General features: G+C 44.7%; 1 protein-coding gene across 1 annotated transcript in view; it reads right to left on the bottom strand.

Moving 5' to 3' along the window:
- ZNF24 (zinc finger protein 24) overlaps nt 1–22,166 on the bottom strand; it is a 28,295-nt gene extending 6,129 nt beyond the window's left edge. Inside the window, exons 1-7 of the mRNA XM_028523529.2 lie at nt 22,059–22,166; nt 18,892–19,367; nt 18,477–18,618; nt 15,619–16,157; nt 4,545–4,823; nt 1,959–2,384; nt 1,660–1,807 (exon numbers count right to left, since the gene is read on the bottom strand). Of these exons, the coding sequence (XP_028379330.2) occupies nt 1,660–1,807; nt 1,959–2,384; nt 4,545–4,823; nt 15,619–16,157; nt 18,477–18,618; nt 18,892–19,296 (1,939 nt within the window). The 5' untranslated portion in view covers nt 19,297–19,367; nt 22,059–22,166. The remainder of the gene's footprint in view (nt 1–1,659; nt 1,808–1,958; nt 2,385–4,544; nt 4,824–15,618; nt 16,158–18,476; nt 18,619–18,891; nt 19,368–22,058) is intronic.
- Between the last annotated feature and the right edge of the window lie 205 nt (nt 22,167–22,371).

Raw genomic sequence — 22,371 nt, 5'->3', positions numbered from 1 at the left:
TGGTATTTCTCAGGGCACCTAGATGACTTCTTATTTCTCAGTTAAAAGATTCTAGTGAAAAAACAGCCTAAATTACCAGGTGAGGTACGATCCCATCTGAGGACAGCCATGTGAACAAGCTTCATTTTAAGACTTTCCTGAAACGTCAAGCCTCAAAAAATCAAAACAGTTACTACAGGGTAAGCAGCAGCACTCAGGAAAGTGGTAGTGAGTAGCCTACAAGAAGTGATTAAGAAAGGAGCCCTGGCTGGCATAGCTCAGTGGATTGAGCGCAGGCTGCAAACCAAAGTGTTGCAGGTTCGATTCCCGGTCAGGGTACATGCCTGGGTTGCAGGCCATGACCCCCAGCAACCACACACTGCTGTTTCTCTCTCTCCTCTTTCTCCCTCCATTCCCTCTCTTAAAATAAAATAAATAAAATCTTAAAAAAAAAAAAAAAAGGGATAAAGTCAGGGGAGAAGGCTGAAGAAGAGAGACTGAAAGGGTGGAGGGGACTAGCAAGACCTGGCAACTTAAAGAACAGAGGCATGAGGACATTCAGTGGAGACAAGTGGCACAGTGAGCAGTAAGTTCTCCAGTGTAGTAGACACCAGACTGCTGAAGTGAGGTACTCAAAGATAGGTGAAAAAAATTCTAAAATTCAGACAGGGGAGAAGTTTTCTACATTAAGAAAATGCCACCTCCAAACCAAGGATAGTGGTTTGCAAACTTTACTGCACAGAAGAATGTCCTATGAAACATTAAAACTGCGGATTCTCAGCAGACTTCAGCCCCCACACCAGAAGTTCTAATTTACCGGCACGCTGCCCCTCCCCCATCAAATGGGAAGAAGAGCTGCTCAGACCTCATTCTGTGACACTCCAGTTCCACCTCCAACTACCTCAAGGAATGATCCCCAAAGTGGTCTCAAACAAAATTTCACTTCAGTTCACATAAATATGAAAAAAGATATCCAATAATTGTAGGAATAAACTGAGTTGTATCACAGAATATAAATGTCATTCACTGCCAATATACTGAGAGAGACTACTCTAATTTTTCTGTTATTTAAAGCTTATTATAGCTAGGCAGTCTATTCTTTGCATAAATACATAGAAACGGTGAATAGCTTTACCCAAATATCATTTCTACAGAAGAACCTTCTTAGAAAAAACGCCTCTAGATAGGACATTGAAGAAAAAAAATAGAAAATTTAGAAACACTCCAGTAACAAAGAAAGAAAGAAAACGGACTTGGAGAGGCTTCAGGTAAGTTTATTGTACAAGTAAGATTAGACAGGAAACTGAAAGGACATGGAACAGATGACAAATGTGCAATACTGCACGCAAAATACAGGGACCTGGTCCACAGGGAGGTACTGGCTCTGAGTAAGGCAAATACCAGCCAGCCTGAAATGGCGAGGTCTTCCAGAGAGCGGTGAGAGGGAAGAAAAGGCTGATGTTGATGACTAGGATAAAAGACCTGAGGCCGGCAAACCAATTGCTGTAAGAATCAAGCTCCTACAATGTGTCCAGCCTCAGGAAATCTCTCTCAATCTCTCTCTCTCTCTCAATCTCCCCCCGCCCCCCCCCCCCACACACACATATGAATAAGCACAGGGTCCTGGACAAAAGGCCTACACTCTTTCACCCTCTACCCACATGCAGTTCTGGTCCTCACCACAGTGCCTTAGGGAATGGAGCTCCCAGGACGCCCACTTCAGCTGGTTTTCCACGGCATCAAGCTCAGAATTTGGTAATCCCTGAGCTTCTTCTTGAGAGACAATCTCCTCTACCAGCACTTCCCGTTTTCGTCGACGGAGAGAAACCTGGAAATAAGATTTGGTTCAGTTGATAGGGAATTTGATGAGAATCAGAACTGCACACAAAAGAAACCACACAAAACATACACTGCAGTTGAGTGAACCCCCTACTGTTATGCCAGTGCTCCTGACCAGGAAGTGACACAAGCAGGCTCACCGGCTGTCCAGGGTCATCTAGTTCACTCTCTAAATCCTCCAGCACCGTCACCGCCTCCTCTCCATTTTCTGGATTATGCTCTCGAACCCAAGTCTGCAGCTCCTTGGGGAGAATGGCAACGAACTGCTCCAGCACTACTAGCTCCAAGATTTGCTCTTTTGTGTGTGTCTCTGGCCTGAGCCACAGACGGCAAAGTTCTCGAAGCTGGCTCACAGCCTCCCGGGGCCCAGGTGAATCCTGGTATCCAAACTGCCTGAATCGCTGTCGGAAAACCTCTGGGTCAGGGAGATGGTTCCAGGGAATACTTGATCCCTCTTCGCCATCAGGATCCTCCTCCAACTTCACTCTCAGAATCTTTTCCTCTTCATCTGGAGTTGGGATGATAAGTATCGAATCTTCTTCCACTGACTGTGCAGACATCCTGATTTATAAATACTTCAAGAAAAAACAATCGAGGCAGGCAGGATATTAGGCCTCAGGGAAATACCTCGTTTTCTTCACAGGCAGTCCTAAGGCACAAAAAATAAAAAAAAATATATAAATGACCAAATAGCCTAAGAATTTGGACATACACTGAGATAAAGGACGTTAAGACATTTCTCCTTCTACTGAGTTAAAAATTCCAGTCAATAAACCACCAGAAGCTGGCAAACTACAGCTCAGGGCCAAATCGGGCCTGCTGTCTGTTTTTGTATAATACTTGTATTAATAGTTTTCACATTTTTACATGGCTGAAAAAATTTTTAAAAATACTTCATGACACGTGAAAATGGTATGAAATTAAAGTGTCTGTGTCCCTAAATTATTTTAGTTGCTCACAGTTCACACTACAATGGCAGAGTTGAACTGCTGCCACAGAGATGATGTGGCCTGAAAAACCTAATATTCACTATCTGGCCTCTTTTCTTTTAAGATTTTATTTATTTACTTTTAGCGAGAGGGAAAGACAGGGTGAGAAACATGGGTGTGCCAGCAATTGTTGCAGGCCCCCAGCTGGGGACCTGATCCACAACCCAGGCATGTGCCCTGACTGGGAATTGAAACATTGACCTTTCAGTGCACAGGCTGGCACTCAATCCACTGAGCCACCCAACCAGGGCACACTACCTGGCCTTTTAGAGAAAAAGTGTGACCTGTAAAAATCAACACACCCTATTTCAAAAATCAAAAAAATCCAAGTAAGAACTAGCCCACCTCAGTGTTTTCTAAATGCATCTGATTCTGAAACACATTATTTGCAACTCAAGACTAGTGTTCCCTGACACACTTAGGTCAACGCAAAAACAAGGATGCTTTTTTATGACCTGCTTAAGGAAAAAAAGTTTAAGACAAAAAAATTTTTAAGTTAAAAAAAATATTTTAAAAATGTTTAAGAACTCCCTACACTTAAAATATATGTGAAAAATTATTCGGTTGCTCAAGAACAGGTAACGTAATATCGAAAAAAAATAGCCTCCAGTGCCATACAATGAAAAATATTATCCAGTCGCTCACCACAACATAATTACATTTAAATCTGACAGGCATTCATCCCAGAAAATTCTATGAAAGGCATTCTCATAACCACCTCGACTTCTTGCAGTCACCCAAGATCTTGTCCTTACACTGATGACTCACAATTTTCCCAGCTTCTTCCGAAGGGAAACCTTGCGCTATTTCTGATCATTTCCTCAGTATCTGCACAGTCATGCCCATGCCACTGCTTACAACACACACACTAGGGATGCACCATGCTGCTACCCAATGTATCTACTCAGGGCTCAGAATCTGAAAACCAATTAATTTCAAAAAAACTTATAACCCTATCAAGATAGAAACTAAGATCAGAAAAGACCTTATCAGACAGGTAACACACAGAAGTGTAAGTACTCTGGAGTGGGGCAGCGTTATACACAAGGTTTAGCCAACATATTTGTTCCTTCTTATTCCTACCTTGTCAACGGTTCGAGCATTCTATATAAAAGAAATTTCTTTTCTATGTTCTCATACTGCACCCTGCTCGCGGACCGTGCAGGAGCTGCCGGGAGGGCAGGCCCGTGGTCCCGACAGAGTTTGCGTGGGTAGCCTCGTTCGGGTGATCTCCCTACCTCACTCCTGCAGAGTGCAGCTGCGAACCTCGTCCCCGCCCTGATTTCCTCCGTCCTCGCCGCACTCAACGCCACGGATTTCACCTGATCAAAGGCCACTCTGGCACGTTTAGCAGAGGGGACACAGTACTCCCCTCGCGGCCGACGGAACTACAAGTCCCGGCAGCTCTCGCGCAAGGCCCACCCTTCCCCACCTCCGCCCGAACCGACTCCCAGAACTCTGCGCGAGATGCCAGGGCCTGGGAATAGAACAAAACCGGCTGATGGGGGAAGGGAAAGACAAGGGTCGAGGAGGACAAGGGAAAAGAAAGACAATCGGAGGGTGCAGAAAATCCTATCCGACCCTTCTTCGTCCACCCCTCCGCGCGCTGCAACTGCTGGGCGCGAAGTCCGCGGCCTGCACCCGCACGCCCGGGGTCTCGAGGAAGGTCCACGCCAGGTTCCTTAGCTGGCTCCTTCCATGCTGTCCGCATCCCCTACCCCAGCGTACCCCTCACACCCTTTCCTCCACTCTGGCGCAAACCTCCGGCTCGGGAACCACAGCAGCTTCACTGTGCAAGGCAGACGCAGAAACGCCACTCACAAGCTGTTTCCCAGAAGCCCCCGGCGCGGGCTGCTTCCGGTCTGCGGGCCCCAGGAGGCGGAGGGAGGCGAAGCCCCGCGTTGCCATGGAGACGTGCTCTGGACGGGGGAGGGGCAGCCCTACGACAATGACCGCTTTGAGCCTGGGTTTGGCCTGGTGCCTCTTTCCTCGGGTTGCCCAACGTTCTGTGCTCCGCTTAAAAGACAAGTTAAAGAAAGAGACAATTCGGCCATTAAGATAGTCTTTACGGTTTCACAAACCCTTTCACATGTATTTTCTCATGTGATCTTCACAATAATCCTCTGAAAGAAGTAATAAAAGCTTATATTTATAAATGCTTAATACATGGATGGTGCCAGGCACTGTCACCAAGCTTTACATATATTGCCATTAATTTTCACAACCCTGTGCTGTAGGAACTTTTATTATCCCCATTTCACTGCTAACGAATGCACAGTAAATAACCTGCCAAGAACTCGACTAACAAGCAGGAAGCAGGATTTGAAACCAATGCATGACTCCAACCTTTGACTCCTACTAGCTATACTACAAAACTTTATTTTGACCAATTTATCTACTAGGGAAACAAGATGAGACAGGTTGGAGCTTTGGGAATAATCTCACGTTAAAGTTGTAGAATTCATGGTCATCTGACTAATTTAGGTTGGCCATTTTATACCACAAAACAGCTGCTGAAGCGATCATTTAATAACGTATCTCAGACTACTTTATTTCCTATTCAAAGTCCTTCAGGCCCTGACTGGTGTGGCTCAGTTGATTGAGCGATTTTCTGCAAAGTGAACAGTCACAGGTTACAATGTTTCTCTCTCACATTGATGTTTCTCTCCTCTTCTTCTCTTCCCCTCTCTGTAAAATAAACAAATAAATAAAATCTTAAAAAATAAAATAAAGGCCTTCAATGTATCCCCACTGCCTTAAGCATAGCATAAAAACTTGTTACTTCTGCCTTTTCCCTACCTTCCCTGTCTGAAAGCTGAGGTTCACATTGGCCCAGGATCCTCTGCCTCACTGACAGCCTTTCCTCCTGGGAGCCTTCCCACCCTATGTAGCACTATTAAAAGTGATTCGATGTATTCATTTCCATGTTTTGTTTTGGTTTTGGATGCCCTAGAAGGGCAGGAAACTTGTCTGTCTTGTTCAACATAGTACCCCCAACTAGTCATAGGATGCTGGCAGCTGGGTTTATAGAGAACTTAACAAATATTTGTTGAATAAATGAATGGATTGTGCTGGCCTCATTGGTGCCTTTGCTAGGTCACATGTCAGGCATCAGAAACCACACAAGAGTCCTGTTGTTTAAAGTAGCTCCAATCTTCCAGAAGCACTGCGAGTTCAGGTTTTGGTTCTCTTCCTCATTCAGGAAAGTGCCCTCTGCAAAGCGCCCTCAGCCCCTGATCAATTTGTAAATGAGAGAGCAAGTTAGGGAGCAACTGACAGTATAGTACTACTTTGTACTCTGACCCAAACTTCTACTTTGTACTCTGACCCAAACTTCATCTCCCCAGAACTCCTAGGAGATCCTAACTCTGATCCTCTTCTTTCTTTCTTCATTTAGGAGAATTCAGAAGTCCAGCTTTTTTAGTCCTCTATTTGGTTACTGCCACCAATCTGCTTGGCTGCTTTTATTATCTTTCCCTCTTTGGTGACTCTAAAGGCTATCTCCAGGCATTTTCGTTTTGTTTTACTTTAATTTACATGTAATTAATGTTGGAAAACAGAAAAGATCATCAAACAGAAACACTTAAGGAAGTTAAACATGTTGCAAAATTTTACAAAACCCTTGGCTGGGATTCTGCTCTATAGTTCCTAATTCTTTCTAAGAGAGTAAGTGGAAACCACAATGAGGTTTTCCTCTTTTGAGGGCAAGGGCTGACACCTCTTTGAAATACTACCCTCTGAGCCCCACTATGTGGGCTCTTTTCTGAATTGTGGTCCTTGAAGCCCTCTTAAAGATCTAATCAAGCCCTGGTCTGGTAGTTCAGTTCATTAGAGCATTATCCACATACACCAAGATCATGGGTTCAGTCTCTGGTCAGGTCACATACAAGAGGCAACCACTGAACGCATGGATGATGGGTGGAAGAGCAAATCAATTTCTCTCTCAAATACATTTTTAAAAAATAGTCGAGATAAAGCATCTTGTTCCTATGAGCAACCTGAGTGTAATGAATAGCTTCATGCCAGCACTGGAGAACCTTGGACATATCTACACAGGCCACATAAGCAAGCCTTGAAGAGCAGCTGATCTGAGTCTTGGCAGAACACCTCGTGATCCTCCCAGAACATGAGAGCATGAGGGTTTGCAAGTAGCTGCTACAAGGCCATTTGCCACTCAGTTCCTGGTTGTCCAAGGAAGAAGACAATTTCTCATTGCTTCCTGGGTTGTGATTAAGGCCTTCTGCTTACCACCCACCCCGCCCCTTCTGTACAGCTGCAGGCTATGAAAAGGCTTAGAAGCAGCATGGCATCAGCCCTCAGCACCAAGGCAGTCCACAATTCACGTTGCCATCATCTAGTTCCTATTGTTTCAGTGTCGTCCTTTCGGTGTGTGAGACAGAATTTCACGAGGGGCTGATACTTGTAGCTAATCTCACTTTCACTGTCTGTGTAAATAATAATCTGTCTGAATCTAAAAAGGACAGATTACTGTTTCTTTGCTAGACAAAACTTTCAACTTTGCCTTAAAACTATCTCACTCAGTGTTTTAAATGAATCTCATAAATTGTTAAAAAAAAAAAAAAAAAAAAAAGGTACTACAGAGGTTCCAGAGAACTAAAGATAACTAAAACAAAATCATGATTTCTTTTAGCATCACCATCTCCTTAAGGAAATAGACAAGAAAAAAAGTATTTGCAAGGCAGTGGAGTGTTGGGAACTGTTACAGAACACAACAAGGGGGCCCTGGGACGATATACTATTATTGAAAGAAGGCCCTGGGTCCGTTATGTCCGCCGCCCGAGGAAAGATGTCTCTCAATGCCACAGATTCGTGAAAAGGAAAGGAAATGTTTACTTAGTGCTATACGAACTTAAAGTAGTGACCTAATGTCTATCAAAAAAATCCTAAAGTCCCTAAAAACACCCACAAACACACAGTCCTTCCTTCCTTCCCCCTTTGCCCAGTCCAGAGTACCGTATCTCAGGAAAGGAAAAAGAAGTCCATGGCTCAGGCAGTCCTCTGGTTCTTCCCAGTTAGAACTCCATCTCGACTGGGAGACCTCCCTGGATTCCCGGCACCCTCGGCTGAGTCGCCTGGATCTCTGCTAAAACCAGGTGGTGGTTCCCCCTTCTAAAGCTGTGGGGGTCCCCACTCTGCCAGGCCGCGTGGTTCCCTCTCTCTGGGATGCAGGAAATCTCCACTCCGCATCAAGTCCGCGTGGTTCTCCTCAATGGCTGCCAAATCTGGGTTTTAAATCCCTGCGGCCAATCTTGCTCTGCAGCCTCATTTCCGACTCCTCCCACACTCGGCTTCACATGCCAGAACTCGTATCCTTCCAGCTTTACTGGGCTGCCATCCTGAGTCTGGGCAGGTGTGGCCCCATGTCCTGGAGCTAATCCTCTCTGAGCTCCCACGCAGGCGCTGTAACTCAGGGGACCCGCCCCCCAGTTACATCTGGGTGGGGAAGTTACTTCCATTCCCCTGGCTTAGAGCTGATCACAGCTACTTAACATATCTATGCAACCAGTCAAAGGTTATAGATATGCCAAACGACCATGCCAGAGCTTAGCTGCAAGGCTGTTGCTATGCTAAACAGCTCTCAATGGCCCTGCTCCATTTGCCCCTTCCCCCAACCCACACCCTGGGTGGGGGGGGGGATGGAAACATCCCAAAATCTCCTGGACACCTTAAGTTCTGGACCCCATTTCAAATGCCTATTTGGGGCCCCCCTCTTGGCTGCACCCTGTAACAGAACCACCCTGCCTGGTCTCAGAAGCTGTAATTCCCCCCCCCCAACCCAGGCTAAGGCTGAGGGAACGCTCTTGGAACTGTAAGCCAGCAAGGAGAAAAGCTTATCTCCCTGGCAGGAGTGCTGCTTCTGCTGCTTCATTCATAACTGAACCCCAAAGCTTGGTCGGTTAGCCAATGACGGGTAACATTCCCAAAGGGGGGAACAATCTAAGACAGGCATGATCATGTGGGAGGCCCCCAAGAAAGGACTTTGGGGGCTACAGCAAAAGGGGGTGATGGACCCTCACTCTTCGTCTTTGACAAAGCCTGAGTCCTCATGGTCTGGGAGAAAATCTCCTTATCTCTTGGTTGCCTCACTTCCCTTGCTCCACCTAAGCCTGAAACAATGACAGGGTGGTGCAGCTCTGTGCTGAAAAGGGCGGGTTCCCCGGGTGATCAGGCCTAAGAAAGAACATGTAAATTCCTGTGAAACCTTCTTTGTTTAGAATGCTCTCAGTTGAATGAGAAAGGGTCCAAGGAGGAAGTTAGTTTGTTCCTTAAAAGTCTTACAGCTCTTTGACCCTGACTCAAAATAGACCCTCAGAGTTCCTTGTTATCTATTGTTTGATCCTTACTTCCTTGTAATGAGGAATGTGCTTTACCTGAATTCTTATGCAAAAGGAGCCCAATAAAAGCAGGCTTGGACAGCAAATTGGCACACTTCCCACTAGAGGGGGTGGCCATCCCATCCCTACTTCTCCACAGAAACTAGTCTGTCTCTGTGCATGTTTTTTCTCGCGTTTTCGATGAGCCATCCGCATCGTTCCGTGATCACTGCTGGCCGGTGACCCACACATCAGTGGAGAAGTACCACAGTAGAGCAGAATGGAGCACATGCAGGAAACCCAAGTGAGGCAGTGTGCTGAGGGGTAAGGGAGGCACGCTGAGATGAGACAGGGAGAGAAGAAGTGTTTCACTTTGGAAGAGAAGTACAGACCTTCAGATACGGTGTTGTCAGTTTCACCCAAGAATAGTCTTTTCTAGGCTTTTCTTTAACAATTATTTAGGAGTTCTCAGTCCCACTCCTCAGCTCAAAAGATTTTCTCTCCAGGGACTTTAAGTACACTGGTTAAAGATTTCATTTTATTGTAGCTGGTAAGTACAGTGCTAGAACCTTTTGTTTGCACATGACTAAAGACCTAACTGTGGCAGACTTTATTAGCTTCCTACGCAAAGCCCTCCCCTTACTTCTAATACACCCCCAATTGTTTTGATTTAGGAGGGAGAGACAGGCAACACTGCCCAGCCACAGGCAGTGTGTTGTGATTGAGCTGAGCCATCCATGACCACCGTTTCCCTTGCCAGGTACTCACTTTGCCTCTGTGGCAACTAGGAATGGCCATAGTGTTCTATTCTGGTCAATGAGATGTAAGAAGAAGTAGTTTTGTCTTTCAAGAAATGTATCTAATTTTCCCTGGTTTGGTAGCTAAGTTGGTTAGAGCATTGTTCCAACATGCCAAGGTTGTAGGTTCAATCCCTGGTCAGGGCACATACTAGAATCAACCAATGCCTACATAAATGGGTGGAGCCACATATTGATGTTTCTCTTTCTCTTTTTTCACTCCCCTTCTGCTAAAATTTAAAATATTTTTAAAAGAAATATATCTAACTCATGTATGTTGTCAAACTTATTGGCATAAAGTTATTCATAGTATTTCCTTAATATTCTTTTAACGTCTACAGGACCAGTAGTGATGACCCCTCTTTCACTCCTGAAATTGGTAATTTGTTTGTTTTTGGGTTTTTATCAACTTTGCTTAAAGTTTATAAGTATTATTAATCTCTCAGAGAATCAACTTTTGGCTTTATTTGCTCAATTATTTGTTCTCTATTTCATGGAGTTCTGCTCCTTTAAAAAAATTATATACAGTAAAATCACCTTTTGGGGCATATACTCTGTGAGTTTTAACGTATGTGTAGATTTGTGAAACTACCACCAAAATCATGATACAGAATAGTTCCATCATTCCATAAAATTCCCCCTGGATTGCACTCACAGCTTTCCTACATACTTAACTGGTGACAACCACTGACTTATTACCCATCAGAATAGTTTGACTTTTCCATAAAACAACATAAATGAAATCATAAAGTGTGCAAGCTTTTACGTACCTTGCACTAGGCATAATGCCCTTAACTTTTCATTGAGCATATTGACTGTAAGATTCATCTGTGGTTGCCTATCTTAATAGTTCATTTTATTGCTGAGTAGTATTTTACTGTGCCAGCTTGTTTATCCATTTAACCATCAAAAGACTTTTGGGGTGTTTCTGGATTTGTACAATTATGAAGAGAGCTACTTGGATATTTATGGACAGGGTTTTGCATGAACACAAGTTTTCATTTCTCTAGAGTGAGTATCTAGAAGTGGGTTTGCTGGGTCATTCAGTGTTATGGACTGTATGTTTGTGCCGGTCCCCCAAGTTCACATGTGGAAGCCCTGACCCCCATTGTGTTGGTATTTGAAGATGGGCCTTTCAGGAATTGTGTTTAGAAAAAGTTGTGTCAGCGGGGCCCTTACAATGGGACTAGTGCCCTTGTAAGACGAGATACAGATAAAGGCTAAACTAAAATGGGGTAAATTAATAAACTCTTTTCTGATATTCCTAACATCTTTGTTACCTAGGCACTGGAATAATTTAATTTTTCCTTGCAAATTGAGACATTCCAGGTTCTTCCTGTGCCTAGTAATTTTGCATTGTATCCTGCACATTTTGAATATTATGTTCTCAGAGTCTGGGTATCATCTAAACCCTAAGGAGAAAGCTGACTTGTTTTAGCAGGCAATGGCCCTCGCTAGCATCAAGCCACAAGTTCTGATCTGCATTGTGTGTGCTGCGGTTCCAAAGGAAGTTAGTTCTGTTTTCAAACACTTCCAGCGTAATTTTTTTTTTTAAGTTTTATTTCTTAGAGTGGGTAAGGGAGAGGGAGAGGGAGAGAAACATCAATGTGTGGTTGCCTCTCACATGCCCTCCACTGGGGGCCTGGCCCGCAACTCAGGCATGTGCCCTAGACTGGGGATCAAACCAGCAACCCTTTGATTTGCAGACTGGTACTCAACCACTGAGCCACATCTCCACTGAGCCACACCAGGAACAGCATTTCCAGTGCAATCTGGATCTGTCCTTTGTGTACGCCACCCAGTGGCCAGTCTGGGTTCTGGGTGAGTCTACTCTAGCTCAGTTCTCTATGCCTGCTGTCTGCTGTTTAGGGTCAGATCCACACATGTGCAGTTTAGAGGTGAGCAGGAGTTCATACACTACTTTTAGGGATCACACTTGGTCTCCCTCCTCAATGCAATAAATCCAACCCCTTTGGGCTTCCTGAGGCCTCCATTACTAGTCATCCAGTTAGAAAGCTGGAGTTTGGTTTTCCCTACTCTTTACTGTTTTTACTTCCCTCAACTATGTCTGCATCCTGGTCCAAACAGTGGATGACACAGAGAATAAAGGCAATGGGGATTGGCACCATGCTCTTGGGACCAAAGCTCCCGTGATCAGAGCAAAGGGTTCCCTTCCAAGTATAAGGAGCTTTCCCTGTGACCTCTGCCATTGCTGTGCTACTACCACAGTATTGCCTAGAGTCCAGATCAACAAGGAGAGAGCCCTCTTTCATTCTGAAAAGGAGAAGAAATTATGGAAGAAGTATGGATAAATTGGCAAATTTGGTGGTAGGAGGTTGCTGGAGCTGTAATCTTTTTTTTTTCCCCCTCTGTAATGCAGGAGGTAAAATCATAGTCATCTGCCCATGATGAAGGTGGCCAGAGGAAGGAGTATGGCTACACTGTTGGTTGACTCAACATTGTTCCCAATCCCCACACAACCTGCTGCTGCTGGTTAGAAACACATACTTTACCAGACACACAACTAGAAAACGTAAGCAAAATTTTGTTGGGGTTCTTGGAAAGCTCTTACTTTTCCTGGTAGACAGCCATGCCCATGACCCTTTTCCACTTTCCTCCTGTCAGACCCCAGAGGCCGTTCCTGGAGCTGGGAGGCTTTCATACATATCTGAGAAAGCAAGCATGAGGTAAAGGCCAAAGATGGGCACCAGACAGACCAGTTACCAACTCTCCCTCTCGATTTCTGTGGTCTTATTTGCTTAAGCCACAAAAAGTGGATTTTGCTTCCCAAAGCATTCCTGCTGCAGGAAGCCTTAATTTAAGGACAGTGACGGACATGTTAAAAAAAAAAATGGCAGTGAAGGATGGAACATCAGATTATAGATATAATATCGAAGGCCCAGATGAAGTGAAATTCATTTTAAAAATACCAATTTCACTTTGGACCATTTACTATCTGTGAAAAAAATCAATCTAATGGGTACTAATATCATGCTAATTTTTATCAAGGTTAGCTCAAGTCATAGTAATTCTTCATTTAGATATAGTGTCTTCTACTCATTAGGAGACCTCTGTAAGTGCAAGATAACTTCAAGTACACAGCAACACCATTTAAACATTCATCACGTGCCGTGGTGTGAGGTGGCTCAGGGGATTGAGCTCCAGCCTGTAAAAAAATGGGTTGCCATTTTGATTCCCAGTCAGGGCACACGCCTGGGTTGCTGGCCAGGTCCCCAGTGGGGGGCGCACAAAAGGCAACCACACATTGATGTTTCTCTCCCACTTTCTCCCTCCTTTCCCTTCTCTCTAAAAATAAATAAATAAAATCTTTAAAAAAAATTCATCATGTACTTAGATGACACGATTCACCTTACTTTCTGGTGGAGGGGCTCAGATTATCCACAGTGCAGAGAATGCAACTTTGTAGTTTATGACCACCCCAAGTGAACCCACTCTTCCCTCAGAAATACGTGATTTGGATTGTCATTTTATTCACAGTGCCTCAGAAACTGTCTTTCCACAACTGAGCAGTAATTCACAAAATACACATCTCTCAGGCATTTGCTGCTGTAACAGATGGCTTATTTCTCTCTTTACTTAGAGAACAGGCACCAAATAGACTCCCTACATTTTTTAAAAAAGATTTTATTTATTTATTTTTAGAGAGAGGAGAGGGGAAGGAGAGAGGGAGAGAAACATCAATGTGTGGTTGCACTCTCTTCTGAGGACCTGGCCTGCAACCCAGGCATGTGCCATGACTGGGAGTTGAACCAGCAACGCTTTGGTTAGCAGGCCCGTGCTCAGTCCACTGAGCTATACCAGCCAGGGCAGACTCCCTACATTTTGAATAATGGAACATATACAAACCCCAATATATATTCACATTCCCTAGAACTATAAAATATAATCACTATCAGAAAATTATAGTTAAAATTTACATTTATTTTTCCCCCTACTAATCTTATATTTATTAACATAGTAACTAAGCAAAGCACAGTAATCCCACATTTGTTTCTGGAGTTAATCTAAACACTAGATATAATTGGGTTTTCTGATAATGAAATGTTTATACTTCATGAGGAAACCGCTTAGGTGAAGTTCGCTATGAGCCCCTCTTCTCTTCTCATTCCAGGGCTCTCACTGCTTGTCTGCCTCCAGGTTGGGTAACTGTGGCACCGTGAGAAACACCATAATACATATATTCTTGTAATACACAGTCTTACCAAGAACGCCTAGAGAAGGGAAAATTATGTTGTACACTGTCAGAATAATTTTAATAACATAAAAATCAGTCATTTTATATTTAAACAGGGGATTGGATTGAATGTGGATAAAACTTTGGTGAACTCTAAATTTACTGTAGTGTTTTCATTAGTATAAGAACATCGAAATCCAGGGTCTTGCTTTGTGACAGCTTGTCTAGAAACGCATCTTATTAAGAATGCACAAAACCCTGAAAAGACTGTCTTGTGATGCCTGCAACATGTTCACAGCTAATTTATGCCAGAAAGGGGCCGGGAAGAACCCTGAAGGGTAGTCATCAGCTGTCCAGGGTTTCCTTTCCCAGGTAAGTCGTAGGCCACTTCTCTGTTCCACACTGCACTCGCCAGCATTTGAATTACCTTGGTCAGTCTCGTTTGGACAATCTTTTCTTCATCTCCCTTTTTTCTTTACATCAAGGTGATCACCAACCTTACATGAGCACTCACAGACAACCCGATTTATTGCCAGAACAATTCTTATGTTTAAGCCACTCCCTGAACACATGTTGAGTCACCTTAATGTTTTTACTAAGTTATATACAAATTACATTGTAAAGGAGATTTTTTATTTTCCTACACAGGAAATGTCTTAGTCTTATCAGTAATGTGTAGGCTCTTGTGAGTTTTCATAGAGATTAAGCTCCTTTACTCACCTACCTCCTGACAACGACCCTGAACATTTCAGCCTAGTTCTTGAGGTACATACCCTTTTGGCTCTCTTCCATCCTATTCTCATATTCTGAATCTGGTAACAGAAAACAAAATGGGAAAAAAAATTTTAAAGTGCTTTTATCTTTGGTCTGATAACTCCAAATCTCAGTGGTATGAAATGGAAGAGAATGTCTATTTTTACACTAACTCACCTTCCTTCTCAACAGGAGAAATGTACTTGTTTAAAAAGAAATATACAGTGGTCCCTCAGAATCTGCAGAGGATTGCTTCCAGGGTCACCTTCCCCCCTCCCTCTCCCCCCAACTCTGCAGATGTTCAAGTCCCTCATATAAAATGGGGTAGGACAATGTATAAAGTTGGTCCTCTGCACCCACAGACTCCAAATCGCAGATCAAAAACACTGTTTTCAGTCTGCGGGTAGTAGAAACCCAGGGATACATATGGCCAACCGTATATTTATTTTTAAAGATCCACATGTAAGTAGAACTGTGCAGGTCAAACCTTTGCTGTTCAAGGGTCAACTGCGCTATTTTATCATTTGTGCTAAGGGTGGGACTAGTAGAAATGTCTGAGAATTTCTTTTCAAGAGCTACCCTAGGGATGGAAATTTCAATTAAGCTTTAGAATCTTAAACATCTGAACGGACACAGTATTGGTAAACAGAAAAGCAAACAATGCTGACATAAGATAGCCTCTATTCCCCCTGTGGCTCTTATGGCCTGGGAAAGAAAACCTGTGCTCTTCAGAACCACTGATCTATACTAAGTTGTTTGTGCCTTTTGTCTTCTTCTTCTGTTGACAAAGTTCTCAGTAAATGCTTTGATTCCCTCACAACACTGATGAGACCTCTTCCTCTAGTATGACTTTTTCTGTGTCTGAAAAGATTGGAGCTCTGACTGAAGGCTTTCCCGCAGTCATGGCACTTGTAAGGTTTTTCCCCAGTGTGGACTCTTCGATGCTGAATCAGGACCGCGCTTCGGCTGAAAGCCTTTGCACACACGTCACACACATACGGTTTCTCTCCACTGTGGATTCTCTGATGTAGCAGCAGGGCGGAGCTCTGACTAAAGGTTTTGCCACACTCGTCACACTTGTGTTGTTTCTTTTGAGAAGGATTTCTATGACTTCTTTTAAACAGGCCACTTTGTTCGCCAGTTCCTCCAGACGGGAAACTCCGGGCAGCATTCACATGAATGATGTTAGAAACATCGTAATGCAGTTCTACCCCTGAAGAAGTCCTTTGCTTTGAAGCTGACTTCACATTTACAGTTCTAGTGTCTTTATCTGAAATAATACACAGAAAAGCAAATGTCACTCGTTCTCTGTTCAGAAGGAAAGAAAGGAAGATCCAAATGAAACACACATGGATCGTTTATTAAGTAGCACGTTTGTAAGAGTGTTCCAATGTGGAGGGTGGAGAGGGTAACGCAGAAAACACTGAGATCACAGCGCCAGAGAAACCTACAGTCAGAGGAGGCAGTCAGATAGCAGTAAGAAAAGCTCTAAGTAAAAAGCAGAATGGTGAATTGGGGTAAAAAGACATGTCAGAGGCTGAGGGAAGTCTGGACTAAAAGAAAAGGGTTTAGTGAGAAGGAATTATTGGAGAAACAGAGGAGCAGCTGAAAGAGAGAACTCAAATGTGACAGTAGGTAGTAATAAACAGGAGTGTCAATCAACAAAACAAATTTAATAATGATAAATGAATCAATAATTAAGCAAAGGAAGGAGATGAAGAAAGCTAAGGGGTCAAAATGAATATGGAAAATAAGGTCAGAAAATACAAGTGAAGCAAAAAAAAAAGTGTGGTGGGAGAATACAGAATACACTGTAGCTAGTATTCTAGAATAACACCTCAAGAGATCAAGGGTAGCACAGAGTACCCATCCACAAAAACCCTCCACTCTTCTGTGTATTTTATACCTCTAATTGGATGGCATTATTACTAGTTTAAAGAGAAATCACCTATCTTATTAATTGTAAGAAACTCCTTCCAAAGAGACCTCGGCGTCTAGGCATTACTATCAAAATCCTGGCAACAGTTAGCACTTGATAGCACAGAGACCGCGATCACCTGCAGAGGCTCCGATCTGACTCTGTACACAGAAATCACTCGGCAGCCTTAAGAGATGCGTCCAGTAGCCTATCATGATTCTGGTTTTCTCTGCCTTGAATTAAAAGATCCTGGGCCTTCTGCTTTCGGTTTCAATTTCTACGCATCTATTTGCAAAGAAATTTGAAACAAAATTTATGCAAACAGAACTGCATCTATTTGCAATTTGGTTTCAAATTTCCAGTCCCAAGTAGAACCTAATTCTTGCCAACAACAGGAGCCCAGCCCCTGTCTTTGCAGCTGATGGCTTCTTCAGCCATCACCACACACAGCTGCTGAGGCCGGATGGTTTCCCACGCCATCCTGACGGTGTGTGGAAAGACTCCCGCTTTTCTCCTCATTAAGCCAAGGTGATTCCTAGACTAGAGGTGCTAAGTGCTCAGTACAAGCCTCTTGGGAGTGGACAGTTTTCAAATAAGAGTGAGAAATCTTTTCTAAACATCTAAATTTATATATACATATATATATACACACACATATATACATACACACACACACATACATATATATATATATACACACACACATACACTTTCCCCTCCTGTAGTTTCTTATCAAAATTCCCTTGAAAAAACTAACCTTGCTAGCAAATCAGCCTCCCCTGGAATATAGGAGAAGGGGTAGGGGAAAGGAGAGTCCCCTCAGAGGTGGGGTTTCCCTCTTCATCTCTGGCTCCCACTTTATCGAGGATGATCACCTAGGTGGGTCTCTGCTCAAATGTTACCTCATCAGAGAGGCCTTCCCCACCGTGTTTAATAAAACCCTGTCTCTGCTTCACTCGTCCCCCTTATCGTGCCTTGTTCCCACCGCCCACAGCACTTATTTTTGTAGTATTTGCAACGGAAGAACAGGTTGCTGTGCAGGCCATTTTGGAGCACCTCTGTAAAAATAATGCAACAGAGGCCAGTTTAGAATGGGAAGGGGTAGAGAAACACATTGAAAGCACTGTGAGAGGGCAGTCATCTTAGCAGCAACACGGCAATTTTGATACTGGATCTCGCCAATAACTGAGCAAAAAGTTACACAAAATAATGTAGATTAATGGTCTTTAACTGTAACCTTGGGGTCCTCAAGAAGGACTTCAGGCCTCCTGATAATAAGAGGTTGGAACAAGGCCACACTGGAGCCCTTGTGGGCTGAAACTGTCCTGCTTCAGTCAAAGTAGCTGTCTTTTTATCTGTTTTATATAATGGAACTCTGTGTAAATGTCATTTGAGGAATGGGTCATGCTGCTTTAAAAGGGTTTGAAAATCCTGATAGAGATGATGGCAAGAATGTTAAAAATCTGCAGATTTTATAGAATCTACTAGAAAGAAGAAGAAAACACTGAGCATGTTCATTAGCACAACATACAGTGGTAGAGATTCCCATGGCAGAGAGGAGGCCGGAGTGGAGACCCGAGACCCGAGACCCCAGGCAGGGAACAGCTGAGATGTGTGCGGCGGGCTGAGTCTGCCTTTGCCCTGCGCCAGGAACTAAACCCCGCCCCTCACCGTTTTGTCTGGAGGGGTGCAGCTCCTGGGGTGTGCACTGCAGCTGCTGCTTTGCAGGCTTCAGCGGGCCACATGGTGACTCTTGAGTGACGGCCCACGCTGCCATTTTCTCTGCAAGTGTGTCTTCATTTTGTCCCAAAACCTGGAAGCAGTTAGGTTATCTGAGGTTGAAGGAAGAAATTGGGTTGGGACTTCAGGATAAAGTAAGACAGAAGAAACTATGTAGAAAATATCTTGAGACAAGAAAAGGGAGGAAAATAGCAGAGCCACATTCTATTTTCTGGCACAGCTGGGAGTACATTTACCCAGCTACACAACCAGTTGAATGGGAGTACAATCTGAGAGCTCTACCCGCAGTGATTCGCCAGAGCTCCTGACACAGCCTGGTGACTCATCCCCATGGATATCTTCTTACCTGCTCTGCTGGCCCATCAAGCTCCTTCTCCAGCTCCTCCAGCATAGTCACGGCTTCCTCTCCGTTCTCTGGTTGGTGCTCTCGCAGCCAGGCCTGCAGCTCCTCTGGCAGGATGGCCAGGAACTGCTCCAGCACCAGCAGCTCCAGGATCTGCCTCTTGGTGTACACCTCCGGCCTCAGCCACAGACCGCAAAGCTCCCGGAGCCTGTTCAGAGCCTCCCTGGGCCCAGGGGACTCCTGGTAGCCAAAGTGCCTGAACTGCAGGCGAAAAGTCTCCGGGCTGTAACAGCTTCTCAAGTGGAGGCTGGATTCCTGATTACAGGACTCCTCTTTCCCTTCCATCTTCACTACCAGGATGCTACCGGGCTCTTCTGAAGTTTGTGGCAGGAATGTTGACTCAGACATTTGGACTGGGAATAGCTAAGGACTGCCAGGCTTTAATTTTCAAGGAGGTGAAGCTCTCCTCATGGATAATCCTTAAATATAATGAAAGAAACAAGTAGAAACAAGACAAAGACAAATGCTTCTTAGTATACAACTAAGACGAGAATCAAGACTGCAGAGGAAGCACTGCTCTTAATCTTAACATACTGTATTTTGCGCTGTGTAACACACACCCACATTCTTCTTGTTCACATTATATATGAGATTATTATACATACAAGAATATTACACGTATTATTACGTACCTATGGAACGTAATTATTATACCCATGTATAATGTGCATCCTTATTTTTCCCTCAAAAATTTGGGCAAAAAGGTGTGCATTATACACAGCAAAATATGGGTAAATCATGCTTTCAAAGAATACTTCCTTCTTTAAGTGTGGCTCAGGGGATTGAGTGCCCGCCTGTGAACCAAAGAGCTGGTTTCCCACTCACGGCAAATGCCTGGGTTTTGGGCCAGGTTCCCAGTAGGGGGCATGTGAGAGGCAACCACACATTGCTGTTTCTCTCCCTCTTCTTCCCTTCCCCTCTCTAAAATTAAATAAATAAAATCTTTAAAGAAAAAAGAGAGAATCAAAGAGCTTAAGATTCATTAATTCATATTCATGAGTAATTGCCAATTTATACTGAAAATCATGCCAAGACTGACTAAATATCACAGTAAGAGACCAGGCAGGACTGCATAGGAGGAGCTCTTAGAATGCAGAACTAGGGAAGAGGAGAAAAGCTATGACTCTGGGGCAGGCTCAAAGAGCCAATTAATCTTTTCTAGCCTGCTGCAAAGAGCTCTAAGAAATAGTCCGAGAGAAGTACTTCTGTATTTTTTTGAAGTTTAGTGATTTTTAAAACATTATTTTGTCATTAAAGAAACCATTAAAAAAAGTAATAGTAAATCCCTCCATCTTAATGTACCTCTATTTTTCACACTCACTTTTACTTCCCATCTGTAACATCTGTATTATTTACTTAACTGTATCTCTATTGTAGAGTATTATGATGTTTCTAATTTTTACTTTTATAAATAATGCTGGGAGGCACATTTTCATCAATATACTATTTTTCTCCTTTCAAATTATTTTCTTCAAGCATGTCCCATGGCCTTGCTTATTGAGGCCAAAAGAGAGTGGCAAATTCTGTCTTTCTGTCTTGCTAGGTATTATCACATAAGTTACAGAAGAGACTATCAATTCACAATGCCACCAGCAACATAATCATGTATGAAAGCAGCAACTTCATTAGCTTGTTCCCAGGGATGGAAAGATACTTTTCTTAGTATAACATTATAGACAGTACCATTTTACATAGTACTATTTCAATGTTATCAGTTCAATGATGATAGGTATCTGGTGATCAATTAAAATAATCTTATAGGGGTCCCTATTCTTTTTTTTTTTAAGATTTTATTTATTTTTAGAGAAGGGAGAGAGGGAGAAAGAGAGAGAGAAACATCAATGTGCGGTTGTTGGGGGCTGTGGCCTGCAACCCAGACATGTACCCTGACTGGGAATGGAACCTGCAACACAAAGGGCCCCCTATTCTTTCCTTTTATGTAACCTGTCATTTTTTTCCCTCTTCACCAAGTACTGTTCTAGGCACTGATGATACACTGGTGACGTGAGCAAACCCTATGGCTTCTTAAGGCTTGTACTCTAGCAGAAGACACACCAACGTTACCAAATATAGGATACAACTTACACAGCGATGTGATCCGCTGCAAATAACAGCTAACACCGATAGCAGCCAAACACTGTTCTGAGTACCTTCATTAATATAAACTCATTTAAATCCTCACAAAAGCCCTGTACAGATATTTTCACTCCCATGTTGTAGATGAGAAACCAGGGCAAGCTCAGGTAACGTGGGCAATGGGGCAGGGCTGGGGTCTGAACCCAGGCCATCCACATTCATTTACTGAACAGCGTGGTCCAGAGGCCGGAGGCAGGAGTCCCAGCTCAGAGGAGCAGTAGACCCAGATGATCCTGGGCCGGAATAGAGCGGCGGGAAGGGTCAAGGCCGAGTTTGGAGCCTTCTGGGGTGTTCCACTGAGGGCCCCTAAGCTAAAGCAGCTTCTGGAAGTCGCAGGAGAGAGAGAGAGCTGCCGCCAAACCTGTGCCGTCTCCACAGTAACGCTCAGATTTACACAAGAGAAGCGGGAACTGCACCCCCAACGCCGCAGGAGGGCCTAGAACGAACCCGTCCCGGGAAGGGAGGCTTCGTCCAGAGCCCAGGATCCGGGGTCTCTACGGAGAGGACCGACTTTCACTCCCAAATCCCTCCTCCGGTGGGCCGGCTCCAAGTGGGCTGGCTACCTAAGGGCTCAAGACAGTGTCCCCCTACCCTCACCCCGCCCCCAAACCCCGCGGCTCCCCTCCCGGGCAAGGACCTAACTCCGCGAGACCGCAGGAGGCGCCGGGCGCCAGGGGAGGGCGCACGGAGAGCAGGCGGGTGCGCGCAGAGAGTCGGGGGGTGCCAGTGGGTTCCCCCGAGGGGGCAGGCGCCGCGGGGGAAGACAAGGGGAGGGGGTCCGCGGACGTGCGGGGACAAACCGGGAGACACAAGGGACCCGGTGGGGGCCGCGGGAACTGCTGGGAGCACGAAGGGAGGGGGGATGGCGAGGGGTATAAAGAGGGGTGCGCGGTGGAAAGGGAGGGCTGCCACCAAGGGGGTGGCGGGTGCTTCTCCTCGTGGCCTGGCGGCGGAGAGGAAGCCTCGGCTCTCACCTCGGGGCGGGGAAGGACGACCCACGGTACCGGGGAGAAGCCAGGGAAGCGCGGGTCTGGAGGCTGCTTCCGGTCGTCGGGAGGGACTGGGGGCGGGGCGGGGATGGCTGAGCGGTTGCCATGGAGACGAGCCTTCGACTCCTCCGAGAGGCGCTAAAGAGCTAGGAGGACAGGATAATAACCTACCTAGTTGCGCCCTGACCCGCCCGGCTGGATTAGTTGAGCGTCCACCCAACAAAGTGGAAGGTCGCCTGTTGGATTCCCGGTCAAGGCACATGCCTGGTTCCAGGCCAGGTCCCCCGCTGGGGTGCGT

This window comes from Phyllostomus discolor, chromosome 9 (genome assembly GCF_004126475.2).
Source record: "Phyllostomus discolor isolate MPI-MPIP mPhyDis1 chromosome 9, mPhyDis1.pri.v3, whole genome shotgun sequence".
NCBI classification, from domain to species: Eukaryota; Metazoa; Chordata; class Mammalia; order Chiroptera; family Phyllostomidae; genus Phyllostomus; species Phyllostomus discolor.
This window is presented reverse-complemented; position numbering and strand designations above follow the sequence as displayed.